This window comes from Ceratotherium simum, chromosome 3, assembly GCF_057802395.1.
Source record: "Ceratotherium simum simum isolate JZ-2026a chromosome 3, ASM5780239v1, whole genome shotgun sequence".
Taxonomy (NCBI): Eukaryota; Metazoa; Chordata; class Mammalia; order Perissodactyla; family Rhinocerotidae; genus Ceratotherium; species Ceratotherium simum.
In genome coordinates this window covers 52459101-52472508 of record NC_141902.1, presented here as the reverse complement: position 1 = coordinate 52472508, position 13408 = coordinate 52459101, and the positions used below count along the sequence as shown (strand labels likewise).

At 40.4% G+C, this 13408-nt stretch overlaps 1 protein-coding gene across 1 annotated transcript; it reads right to left on the bottom strand.

Annotated features, from left to right (window-relative positions):
- Nucleotides 1-3476: 3476 nt before the first annotated feature.
- POLR2M (RNA polymerase II subunit M) lies at nucleotides 3477-12873 on the bottom strand. The gene is made up of 4 exons (XM_014780763.2): nucleotides 12631-12873; nucleotides 10233-10880; nucleotides 7833-8037; nucleotides 3477-5768 (listed from the first exon to the last, which is right to left on the bottom strand). The coding sequence occupies exons 1-4, from the start codon at nucleotides 12741-12743 to the stop codon at nucleotides 5622-5624; spliced, it is 1113 nt and encodes a 370-aa protein (XP_014636249.2). The 5' UTR covers nucleotides 12744-12873; the 3' UTR covers nucleotides 3477-5621.
- Between the last annotated feature and the right edge of the window lie 535 nt (nucleotides 12874-13408).

The window sequence follows — 13408 nt, the reverse complement described above, 5'->3', positions numbered from 1 at the left end:
GTAATAGATCATATTTAATTGTTCAGGCTTTTATGCTGTGCTTTCAGAATCGCTTCTGATTTGTGGTCTGGCTTGAGTTCAGTATTAGCCAACACTAGGTTTATTTCATCGGCCCAGTATCAAAGCTTCCTCACTTTAGCCAGAAATTAAAATAATAGCTTTAAGTTTCTCCTCCCTGTCAAGGAGCTAGTCAATAATGCCATTTGCCACATTTTTTAGATGATTCTATATGCTCCCCATAAAAGCTGGATATATAATCCTTTTATTTATTTAACACAGGCACTCTCAACTTTTCCTGCACAAAGACAGAATCTTTTTTTTTCCTAACAACTTTACTTTCTTTCAGTGTTACAAACTGTCATGAAGCCTGCAAAGGGTAAACTGCCAGATTTTACCTGGTCCTCTGAATGAAACCTATGATACCTGATGCCACTTTTCCTGGCATCTCTTCTCCTAAAAAGTTTTATGCAGCCAACTGTCAGGTGAGGAGGGAAAAGTGAAGATATCAGCAGTGGCCGACATGGTCACATAGTTCTAAGATGATTAAAAATGAAACATTCCAAATACAAAAATTATCAGAAGAAATAAAGCTCTTTTATAGTATAAGTCATAGAGACATGATAAATACCCTCAGAGTAATCTGAGCTCTTGCCTAGCACTAGCACTTTTTAAAGCCCAAATGTCATCTTGATTTGTGGTATTCATGTGCAAGGCCATGCAATCCAGTGCCCAGAAATCTTGGGTGCTGGGTTCTTTTCTTGGCTGCCTCTGAGTAACCTTGAGCAAATCAACTCAACATCCCAGTTACAGGAAATAGAGACAACCCCACAAACTATCCACCTTCTCAATCCCACAAACTATCCACCTTCTATCTTGACTCACAGCTCCTGGTTCCCCAGAGAATGTGATGTGGATTCGAGACAGGTCCTATGAAAATGAAAAATTATCCTACAGAGGACTATTACATAATGACATTAATCCTCATAACATCTTCCACGGTTCAGGGTAAGCCCCAAACTTTAGCACCTGAATTCCTTCTCTTAACATAATCACTTGAAAATTGAAGGTAAGAGTTCATGACTGCAAATTCACTCCATTTTCCTGTTTTAAACCTAAATTTGACATTAAAAAAAAAATTCCTCCTTACTTGCTAACTCTTCTCAATCAAAACTACACAATACTTTAGGTATTCACATTAACACAGTGTTCTGAATTTTCTATTTAACTTGCATAGACTAAAAATAGTCATCCTAGTTGAAAGAGTAAGTGTACTTTAGTTTATAAATGGCAAGGTTCCAAATCTCTGAAGTTTCAAAATATAGATTGTTATGAATAAAAAGTTAATGACAGAATATCAAACATTTCTTTGAAAATGAATGGAGATTTGCACTACCGAGGGTATTTTTTTGTGGAACATGGCAAGCTGATTCTAAAATTTACATGAAAATGCAAAGAGCTGAAAATAGCCAAGCCACTGTTTTTGTTTTTGTTTTTGATTTTTTTGGTGAGGAAGATTGGCCCTGAGCTAACATCTGTTGGCAATTCTCGTTTTTGCTTGAGGAAGACTGTCACTGAGCTAACATCTGTGCCAATCTTCCTCTATTTTGTATGTGGGATGCCACAACAGCATGGCTTCATGAGTGGTAGATAGGTCTGCACCCGGGATCCAAACCGGGGAACCACGGGATGCCAAAGTGGAGCGCACAAACTTAATCATTACGCCACTGGCCTGGCCCCTCAAGCCACTCTTGAATAGGATGGCAGGCTTTACTCCAGCCTCATCATAAAGCTACCATAAATAACGTGGTGTCACATTAGCACAAATAGATTGATGGAACCAAAGAGAGAACCCAGAAGGTAACATAGACACACATAGATGCTTGATATATGGCAGAAGTACACCGCATAGTGCTAGGACAAGTGGCTATACAGGAGGATCCTTCCTCACACTGTCATATGTAATTTCCAGGTGGAATCAAAGACATAATGAGAAAGGCAAAATTACAAAGCATTTTTTAACTAAAAGATTTTAAAAACTAAAGAGAATATTTTCATGACTTCAGGATAGGGAGATTCCTTGAAACCAGACATAAAAGACACTAAACATAAAAGATTGATTGGTTTGCCAGTAAAATTAAGAATTTCTGTTCATCAGAAACACCATGAAGAGAACGAAAAGTAATCCAGAGAGGGAGAGGATATTTACAACAAATATAACGAAATAATGATTAGTATCAAGAATACATCCTACAAATCAATGAGAAAACGACAACTGACATGAACACAACAGGAAGATGGACAAAAGACTTGAATGAACACTTTCCAAAAGAAGAAATCCAGCGACCAACAAACATATGAAGATGCTCGACGCCATTCCTAATTAGGGAAACACAAAATAAAACCACAATCAATGTCTACTATAAAAACATCACACTGGCTAAAATGAAAGTCTGCAATGTCAAGTGTTGGTGAACTGGCACTCTCATATACAGTGGATGGCAGGTGGTGGGAATATCAGATGTTAAAGATGTGCATACCTCATAATCCAGCAGCTAAAATTCCTAGGTAAATACCATACAGAAGTGTGTTTATGTCCACAAAGATGCTCATTGCAGCATTGCTTATGACAGCCAAAACCTGAAAATTTCATCTAAGTGCCCATCACAGTAGAATAGACAAAAGTGGTATTAACGAAATGATGCCTTATACACAATGAAAACAAGTAAGCCACACCTACACGTGACGTGAATTTTATAAGCAATGTTGAGTGAAAGACACCACACAACATACAGTATGATTCCATTTTTATACGTCAAGAGTGGGCAAAACAAACCAACCATATGATTGCATACATAACTGGTAAAACCATTTTTTTGAAAGGGGGAAGTATTATCATAAGGTCAGGAGAGTAGTTACCCCTGGAGGACAAAGCGGGTATTAAGAGGGGACACACAAGGAGATTCTGGAGTGCTGGCAGTAGCTTTTCTGCATCTGGTTTGTGAATACATAGCTGTTTGCTTTATCCATTAAACTGCACATCTGTTTTATGTACTTTTCTATATTTCACAAAATTTAAAAGAACAAGGACTTGTACTACCAAATATTAACACTGATTAAAGCCATAATTATTAAAAGTGTGGAAAAAACTAGAAGTCCCAGAAATAGGCCCGAGACACAAAAGACACATAGGAATTTAATATTCCATAATGATACCATTACAAATCAGTGGGGAAATGGTGGTTTATAATACTGAACCAATTGGTCAACTATTTGCAAAAATTAATATTAAACCTCACCTCATAAAACATCCCCAAATAAATTTGATACGGATTAAAAATTTCCTTTTGAATTAAGGATAAGTGTAAAAGTGAAAAATTTTAAAAGGTATTAGCAGAAAATAAGGATAAATACATATCACTCCCTGGGGTAGGGAAGTATGCTCAAGCGCAAAGGTAGACCCAAAGAAAACAACCTCAAAACAGAAACACCATGAACTGTATTAAAAGGCAAATAACATGCTAAAACAATAATGACATATGACAAAAGATGGACATCTTAATTCACAAGGAACTTATAAACCGATAAAAACAGCAAACTCTCTAATATAGGAAAGATATGAATAAGCAATGCTCAAAAGAATGAATATCAATGGCCAATAAACATGAAAAAATTCAACCTTCACTAAGTAATCAAAGAAACACAAATTTTAAAGGTAATCCTTTTCTGCAATTATTCACTTTGCAAAGATTTTAAACAGTAATTTTCAGTTCTGGGAGTTTGATATATTGCTAACAGGAAGGTAAAGGAACACAATCTTTGTAGTGAGTGACATATATCAAGATCTCCAAAACTTACATACACTCTCACCTAGCAATTTCACTTCTAGAAAGGTATTTTCTGGAAATAAGTCATTTTTATACAATGTGATTATCTTTTAAGATGTTGATTGTGTCACTGTCTACAGGTTACATTATAATTAATAACCAAATTGTCAAACAATAAGAAGTTGATTTTAAAAGTTATGGTACATCCATAAAATGGAACATCCCGCAGCTATCTAAAATCTAAAATGCAAACTATTTAATATGGGAAAATGTTTACAATATATAGAGCAGACTATGAACCAATGTATAGCATGACCGCATTATTGAAAATATAAATGCATTATGCATAGAAAAGTAAGAGAACACACACCCAAATGTTATCAGGGCTCCCTCTGGGAGGTTTACAAGAGACTGTATACAAACACACATGAGCCCTTCCATATTATCCCACTTTCCAGAAATAACATGTATTATTTTATTCTGTAAACAAATAACATCAAATAATCTACATTGTGAAATCATTTGCTATTAGTTTTAAAAACAATGAACTTGTTAGCTCAGTTTACTTTTTACATTTGCTTTTTGAGGGGGCAAAAGGGGGACGGAAAGCAGTGGCCACAACTGGAAGTGCATGATACAGAACCGAGTCCCTCCTCTCACACATACATCTGTCCTAAATGAATTTCCAGTCAAGTTTCATACACGAACAGTCTTTTACAGTAAGAAATTAAATTTAATTAAGCACCAGCTAAACATCACCATTAACATTTTGAAGTTGCTCTAATTAATATTTTATTCTTCCTTTCAACACTGTCTAAAGGATCCAACATATTAGACAAAGAACTGATAACATAAGTGTTAATTTCTCTGGAGACAACCATATAATCCTTTAAAATTACATAAACATGTTAGCTTGAGGCTTCTCCAGCCTACGTATGTCTCTTCTGGGGGAAAAAAAGCAATGTATGAACAACATTTCCATTGTAGCTTTTAAAAGAAATTGGTTTTCTCACCAAACTTGAATGTACTGTAAATGAACCTATCATCTGTTAACAACAATGAACTCAAGTCAGGTCACGCACAGGACCAGCTACTCCCTTCACCTGCATCAGTCATCTTAGGCTTTTCCTAACCCTCACATACTCCAGGCAGATCTGGTCATCTAGAAAGACCGTCCACCCTCCAGCATTACTAAAAGTACTTCTTATTCCTAATCAGAAGAAAGATAACATTTCTTCTTAAGGGAAGACATAAGAAGGAGACAAACATTTGTTAAGTATTTTCTACGGGTGTCTTCCTAGGTATTTCACATCCAATACCTCCATAACCCCATGCAGACATGCACAAAATTCTCTAGACTGCTCAAAATAGGAGGGAACTATATTGTCCTAATTCATTTTAGATGTTCCTGGGACAACTAAGTATTTCACTAAAAGACATAATAAATGCTATTTGATAAAGGTAATATTAAGTAAAAAAAGCAGTTATCTGCTTCCATTTGGCTTAGAGAAAAAAAATGCGCTCTTCTATATACTAAAGTATCAGACCAACACACAACATAGTGCAAAACTTTAATACAGTGTGGTTAAACACAATATTCAAATATTAAACTTTTCAAACACATGAAAGTTATCTTCTGAAGGTCAAGCTGGGCTATTTTTATAGCTACCTTTGTGTAACTTTATAAAACTATTTCCCTCAACAATGTCTGACACTGATCTCGATACTTAGAAGTCTGATGTATGACGATGACATCTCAACAGGCAGAGATTTAGGGGATTATCCCAATGCCCATCTTCAGAATTCATCATCAGAGGACTGATCATCATCTTCATCCCTCACTTCTCGGTATTTCCTCGAAGTCTCCCCTTCTGGGTTATAGCTCTGTATTTTAATATTCAGTCTTTCAGCTAATTTTTGTGCTGCGAGCTTGGCTTGCATCTCCTTTAAAACAAAAAGCAAAGCACAAAGTTACACATTCACATCTTTTCCCTACAATTTTTATATGGGAAGTCATTTAAACAAAATCAGAAATAAAGAGGTATTAACATTCCACTTAGTGCTCTCTACAGCAATAAGACGAACCTGACACTGTGCCTACTACAGATACAAGAGGGCAACACTCGCGAGAGCTACTAGCCTGCCACAGTTGTAATTACAGACTTCCATTAATAAACAACAGTGCATTGAAATATCCCACCTCTACATGAGAAATTGAGTAGTCAGCTTAGCATCACAACAGTTATAAACACGGACACATTTTTAACTCTGTGGGTAGACGCATGTGTATACACGAATTCACAGAACAATCTGGGCTACTGAATGTCAAAAATCACTAATGCTGTGCTGATTCTCCAACTGAAAGAATCTTCTTTCCTAGATTAAAACATGGCTCCTACGCTTGAGAGTTACATTTCAATGTCACAATGAAAATCAGGAAATTAATAATAAAAAGGTGACTATCCCTCTCCAAATTAAGTCCCATGAAAATTACTATGCAATGAAAAGTCCAAGTAAATTTTAGACCCTGGCATTGGGCTTACATACACCTGAGGATATTACCACCGACTGGTGGCAGTGCTCACTCCTAACCTTGCTCATGCTTTCTCCCGTATCACTTGAACTTCTTCACGTCCTTTCCCTCAGGCCATGAATACTATGAGTAGGCAGGACTGAAGTGGGAGCTACTACTATTACTCTGCCAAGGAAACTAATTTTAAACTCAAGGGTTTAATTCAACCTAATAATACCTTAGGAGAGTCATTTAAGATCACAGAGACAATTTAAAAAACAATTCCTCAATGTGGCAGTCATAACTAGGCAATAATTTTCGTGCCCTGAGAGGAAGACAAATGGATTTTAAAAAGCAATGCCTTAAAAATGCCAATCCAGGTGCCAGCCCCGTGGCCAAGTGGTTAAAGTTCCATGCGCTCCACTTGGTCGGCCCAGGGTTTGCAGGTTCGGATCCCAGGCGCAGACCTACTCCACTCATCAGCCATGCTGTGGAGGCATCCCACATACAAAATAGAGGAAGACTGGCACAGATGTTAGCTCAGGGCTAATCTTCCTCAAGCTAAAAAAGAAGATTGCCAACGGATGTTAGCTCAGGGCAAATCTTCCTCACACCAAAAAAAAAAAGAAAAAAAGCCAATCCAAGCCAACTGAGCTTTTAGGAAAAGCCAAGGCAGAATAACAGCCTAGTTCTAGAGTAACTGGTGTATAGTACCTGATTATAATCTAGCTAAGCAATACCAGGTAGTTAGGCTGCTGTTTTCCTGGAGGCTCAAATTATTACTATCTAAGCATATCAGATCCTTTCTTTTCTCGCTATGGTCCTCACACTTGTTTTCTCCCGTCTTGTTATTCTGTACACAAATTGTCAATACTCATGTTTAAAGTTCTATGCGTAACACACAGATCTTTGAAGAAAGTGCTACACAAAATGGATCAAGTCACTAAAAGTAGGAGATTCTTCTATCTTCACAAGGGCCTGCAGATTATGCTTTTAAGCTTAGCGTCCAACTGTCCAGACACAACACTATTCCCCCACCCCTTTTATGCTCTCCTCTGTATTCCAGGAGATCGAAGCCTAGAAACCACATTTTCCTAATCCTCTTGGCAGGGTTCTCGGTTAGGTTCCACCACCGAGAAGCTCTCGCACGGGTTTTACAAGGTGGAAGACAGAGAAGCGATACTACAGCTACCCTAACAGTACAGGCTGTAAGAGATGTGAGACTCTGCAGCTGTCTCCCCACATTTCCTGGTAAATACTACTTTGATGCTGCAGGTAGCTATGATCATCTCCAGCTGTTTCCTGCAGTTCTAGAAACTTCGAGACCCTCTGAAAGCTAGAGGCACACATCTGAGAGCTAATGGCATTAGCTGACCATTTCCCCAGTACTACTCCCTTCAATTAAATACCATCTTCCTTAAACTACCTGGAGTAAATTCTGACTTAAGTAAGCAACATCCGACATACAGACAAGAAACAATTAATACTCTAAATACCTCATAACTCTGTTGCTGCTGTTTCTGCAGTGCCAAAGATTCTTCTATGGAGAGCAGCTGCGTAGGCAGATGATGAAGTGGGAGAAGCCGAGCTGCTGTGATGTCATCCAGATGCTGCTTATCCCTGCGCCGCCTTTCTTCTGAGGAAACAGGAGACCCTCCTCTCTGGCAATGACTAGGTGAACCCTTTTGTTGTGAAGGTAATCTGAAGGAGGGAAAATGTATGTTATACCATTAGACTATTTTCTTTCTACAGACACACATTTATAACATTCACACACACACTCAAGTGGCCTTTAACCTTAGCAGTTAATTCTTCTACAAAGATAATAGTAAGCAGTTTACCAATATTTACAATCTTTCCCTTTTTTTAACACATTTACTTCAAAAACAGGAGTATTTAAATTGCCACCTTTTCAGAGAGTAATTTGACAATTCATTGCTCTAACAGAAAATAGGTATAGATAGATAGGCTTTTTGCCTTTTCCTTCTCTCCTCAAACATTATACTTGAACTGAAGCTATCTTTTCATTTTTTCATTCAAAAAACATTTGCAAAGGGGCTTACTGTCCAGTAGAGGGAAACAAACTTGTAAATAGTTTCACTGCAATAGAATATCACAGGTATCACGATACACATCCGTACACGGTACACTGGAACATAAAGAAGGAAACGGCCAGTTCCAATGGGGGACAGGGAGGGTATCAGAAAAGCTTCAAAAGAGTGAAATTTGGGCCAGCCCCGGTAGCCTAGTGGTTAAGTTCAGCACGCTCTGCTTTGATGACCCTGGTCCGGTTCCCAGGCGTGGACCTACACAGCTCTGTTAGCGGCCATGCTGTGCTGGCGGCCCACACACTGAAAAACAGAGGAAGACTGGCACGGATGTTAGCTCATGATGAATCTTCCTCCGCAAAAAAAAAAAGAGTGAAATTTGAGAAGTATTGGAACAATGAGTGCTCACCACGTAAATGAGGGGAGAAGGGCATCTCGGCAGGGAGCAAGGGGCAACAGGCTGCAGCACAGAGGAAGGGCAGGAGGCAGGAGAGTAGGAAAAGGCAGTGAGACAAGGCTAGGAAGGAGGAAGGGTCCAGACCACAATGAAGAGTTCTAGTCTACGTAAGAGGTTCAGATTTGCATTTATGCATTTCATTCTGGAAGCACTCAGCCTTTCCTGCTAACTGCATACAAGTCTGTCTCTGTGTCTGTCTGTCTGTCTGTCTCTCTCACAAACTTCCTTAATCTTGATAGCCCTCATTGCTATTTCCTTACCCCGCTCCCACTTCCAGCTAAACGACCATAATACAGACCCAGGAGCAGTGTATTCTGTTGTACGTATTAACTAGATGATGCTTCTCGTTTTCTGTCTCCCTAGAAGTGAGGAAACATACCTCACCGTGCACAAGATAAGTGATTAATTGATCAAAGATTAATTGATCAAAGATTACTTTTTATTCCTAACTAAAAATTAAGGTAATATAATCCTGGTTTTCTATACAGAAGAAATAAAATGTTTTGAGGTTAAAAACAAATGATGGATTAGGTAGGATTAAACTTTAAAATCTCTGTATAATAATAAAAAAATGATTTTAGGTATTGTTAACTACAGGTTTTCAGTTTTTCAAAGATAGGCGGTAGCAGTTCAGACTTTGTACCTGATGTTACAGCCTCATAAATCTAGGCAGGTACCAGTTGCTACTCCTGGACTTAAATGCTACATTTGCATACAAGTAAACAACATTCTTTTCTCTTCACAGAGCTTTTCTTTTTCTGGAGATCTCAGAAACAAAACTATGACAAGGAACTTAGAAGCAGTGCTGGTTAGATCCTGACCAAATCTGTTTTCAGTTTTTTTAATCCCTTCTCAGTTCCCTTCCCCCTGAAGTTGTTATTATATAATTTAAGGTCCTTCTAAGTGTGTATGCCTTGGGTCCTCATCCAGATCCCAAACTCATTAAGGAGCAGAATCTTTACTTCTGTGTCACCACAGCACCTGCTGCTTACAGAAAGCGAGTACGCAAATATCTTTTGCTGAGAAAGGCCATCAGCTCCTGTGATTGCTTTTCCCTTAGCCTACAGTCTAATCAAAGGGGGGAGCTGTATACCAGAAAATGGTTCCGGGGAAAAAAGCATAATAAATTCTCTAACTCTGTGTTTATTATGAAATATTGCCTAAGCATCCCGAAATTTAATACTCCATCTGCTATTTAAAATCTTTTCAACTATTTGGCTAAAAAAGCTAAAGTATTTTTCAACATAAATCCTCTGGTCTGTTTACAATATGTTCATTCCTAACCACAAGTAGTTCTCACGCACAAGTCCACTGAACTGAAAGCATTCTTCCAATTTTTGAGTTTAACAAATACTATGTTGCCATGACAGCCTGTTTCCGATGGTACTTACACATTGGTTTTAAATTTATGTGGTGGGGGCACTGGGTTTTTGGCTCGCATTTCGAGCACTTCCAAGTAATGAGGCTTCTTCTGAGTCCCACTACAAAGGCCTGTCAAGTTCTCAGTACTGGTGTTTTCTTCAGAGTGGTGTTCACCTGGGTCTGCAATTGTGATCCTTTGTAACCTATCAATAAACAGGCTGTCAGAGCTGCTAGAATGATCTTCTGCTTGACTTGAAACACGATGCTGAGGGAGACGCTCGCTAGCTTTGGATGAGGAAGGCGCGCTGGCTCTGCTGCTGGAAGCTGGGCAGTTGTTCACTGCGTACTCAACCTCTGGAGCCTCTGCATCACCTCTGTGAGTAGGATATACAAGTCCCTGTTGTTGTGAGGTTGTTCTAGATGACTTGATGTTATCTACAGAGGAACAGCCAGGAACTAGTGATGAAGTATCAAGGATCTGGTCAGAGTTCTGGGCCTTATCCGTGTCCACGTCCACACCTGCGACTGCTTTTTGCCTTAGCTTATGGTCTAAACTAACAGGATGAAACAGTTCACTCTTCCCTCTAACTTCTTCACGTTCTGCAAGGGCAGCTTTCAGTTTGGCAACAGAGTCTATTATCTTTTTACCTTTGTCGGGCAATTTGCAAATGAATTTTCTGTCAAATGGAAAAGAACATGTATACATTAGAGCCACGGTTTTAAACGTGAGATATAAAGACAAAGCATTATCATCAAAAGGACCAAAATTGACCTTTAAGTCAAAAATCTGATTTCCAACTGCCCCAAAACAGGAATGAAATAAGACAGTCACTATCCAAAAACCTCAAAAAAACAAGGACATGCAGGAAGAATGGGGAATATGCCTCACTTGTCTCATCTAATTAAAATTTCAGCAAAAGTATTTTAAGCATATAAGAACCATATAAAACATTACAAAAATAAGCAGTTTTTAAAGTGTGATCTCCAAGACCTTCCTAGCGAGGGGAGGTGGATGAGTCTCCAGGGTCAAAATTATTTTCGTAATAGTACTAAGACACCATTTGCCATTTCCCTCTCATTTTCTCACATGGGTACAGTGGAGCTTCCCAGAAGCCACATGATATGTGAGGATATCACTGCTCTGATGGCTAATGGAATGTGTGTGCTTTTGTATTCTTGTGTTTTAAAGGTTTCTCACTTGTAATTTCTAACACATTGATAAATATCAGTATATATAACACATAAAACAACAGCTCTTTGGGATGCTCAACAATTCTTAAGTGCATAAAGGGGTCCTGGGACCAAAAAGTTAATTCACTGCTAAAGATTAAAAACTCATTCTCACAAAGTCAAAAAACTTGTCTCTACTAGGAAGAACCCAAGGGATTGTTTGTCCCTTTTGCTGAATGACAGAAGTTACTTTTCAGATTCTCTTGTCTTTAGCTAAACAATAAATGGGGAGGGAAGTTACATCTCAGGCCCTCTATTCTTTCTCTGGCACTATATTCGTTCTCACAATTTCAACTAGTAACATCTCTCTCCGGTTGAGATTCCTGTATTTTCCCAACCCTCTCCTCTTTCTCTTGAGCCTCATGACCACTTCTGCAGTTTTTAACCAGGTAACTAGTTAACTCAGCATGCCTTAAGTAAAATCAACCTGGGAACTAGTTCTCTCCCCGTTTTTCTTGTTTTTATTAATGGTTTTCCATACAGGCTGGAAACTTCAACCCTCTCTGTCAACTACATATTCAAATTATTCCACGCCTAATGTAGTTTTTCCAATCCCTCAACTACCTTTCTAGTTCGCCTTCTTACAACCCCCTCGTTGGGAACCTTTCTGAAGATATCCTCCTACTGTCTTCTGCCTCTTATTCCTTCCAACCATCCTGCACCAAGCTGCTAAATTTAGCTTCCTAAAAAAAAATTACTTCCATTACATAGTTCCCCTGCTAAAATCCGTTAAGTCTCCCAGCTGAATGAGAGTCAAACTTTCTCTGCCTAATAAACCACTCTTTATATCCCACTCTTTCCATTTCCTACGGTTCCTGTACAAATAGGATCGAACGATGCAACTGAGAAGATGTTTGGGACACGATGGGGGAGGGGGAGAAAAGGACGTAGTACACAGAGCCTTCCTTCGAGGAACAGACACGGCAGCTGAGTAAAGAAAACCAACGCGGAGCTAGCGGAGAGCAGAAAGGCCAAGCCGCCGTTCAGCACAGGAGCCACCCCCAAGGGCGGGACGCGCCGGCCGGGACGCGGTCGGCTCTGCGGCTGTAGGGCGGCCACTCGCCAGCCGGATGGGACGAATCTGACTGAGGCAAGGTCACCTTCCAGAGAAGGGACGGGGGTAGGGAAGGGAGGGACGCGTCCCGGGGAGCCCGAACCGAAGGAGCCTGGCAGTGACTCGGCGGGAGCCAAGCTTACTCGTTGCGCAAAAGTCTCTCCTGGCGCTTCAACATCTCCCGCAGCTCCGCCAAACTCCGCTGCCCCAAGTCCTCGGGAGCTTGGGGCTCGAAGCCGCGGGGCAGCGAGGACATTCTGCGGGGGCTGCGCCTGGCGAGGCGGCGGGCACTCGGCTTCCTCGGCAGCCCCAGCTGCTAGCGCCGGATCCGCGGCCGGCGGGGACTCCGGGGCACGAGCGGGAGCCGCCATTTTCCCGGAAGAACAAGTCGTCTTCGAGCCGAATCGAGCTTTATTGAAACGCCGGAAACAGACACAGACTAGGAGAAGGGGGCACCCGGAGGGGCGGGAAGGGGCGGAAGTGACGGAGTGACGTCACGCCCCGGCTGGGCGCGCTTTTGCGGTGCAGGTTGTTTCCATGTGCGTCCAGTCTCCGTGTGTGTATTCAAAAAGTATTTACTGAGTGCCACCGTGACCTCGGCAGGTAGCCACGGCCCTTGCCGCTAGACAGGCTACCGAGTGGTGGAGGAGGCAGACGTTAGTCAAGTAAGAAGAAAACAGTGTAATAGTAAGATTGGGGTGGGCACCAGGGATGGTATCTCTGAGAAGTGAAATATAAGTGAAATCTGAGTGATGAGTTAGCTAGCTGTTGGTGAGGTTGGGGCGGAGTGCAGGACAGGGTTTGAGGGGCCCTGGCCTATGCTATGGCACCTCCTAGCCCAAGACTTAGTGAAGTCCTCAAATGTTAACGTTGGAAGGATCCTTGGGACCATTGGCGTTTCTTAATGGGGCTCTATGGCAT

Bases quoted from the DNA above. Each gene is read 5' to 3' on its own strand.
- POLR2M (XM_014780763.2), bottom strand. From the start codon at position 12,743: ATGTCCTCGCTGCCCCGCGGCTTCGAGCCCCAAGCTCCCGAGGACTTG. The intron at 10,881-12,630 runs GTAAGCTTGGCT...TCCATTTGACAG, and splicing joins GAGAGACTTTTGCGCAACGA to AAAATTCATTTGCAAATTGC. The intron at 5,769-7,832 runs GTATTTAGAGTA...TTTGTTTTAAAG, and splicing joins AGCAGCAACAGAGTTATGAG to GAGATGCAAGCCAAGCTCGC.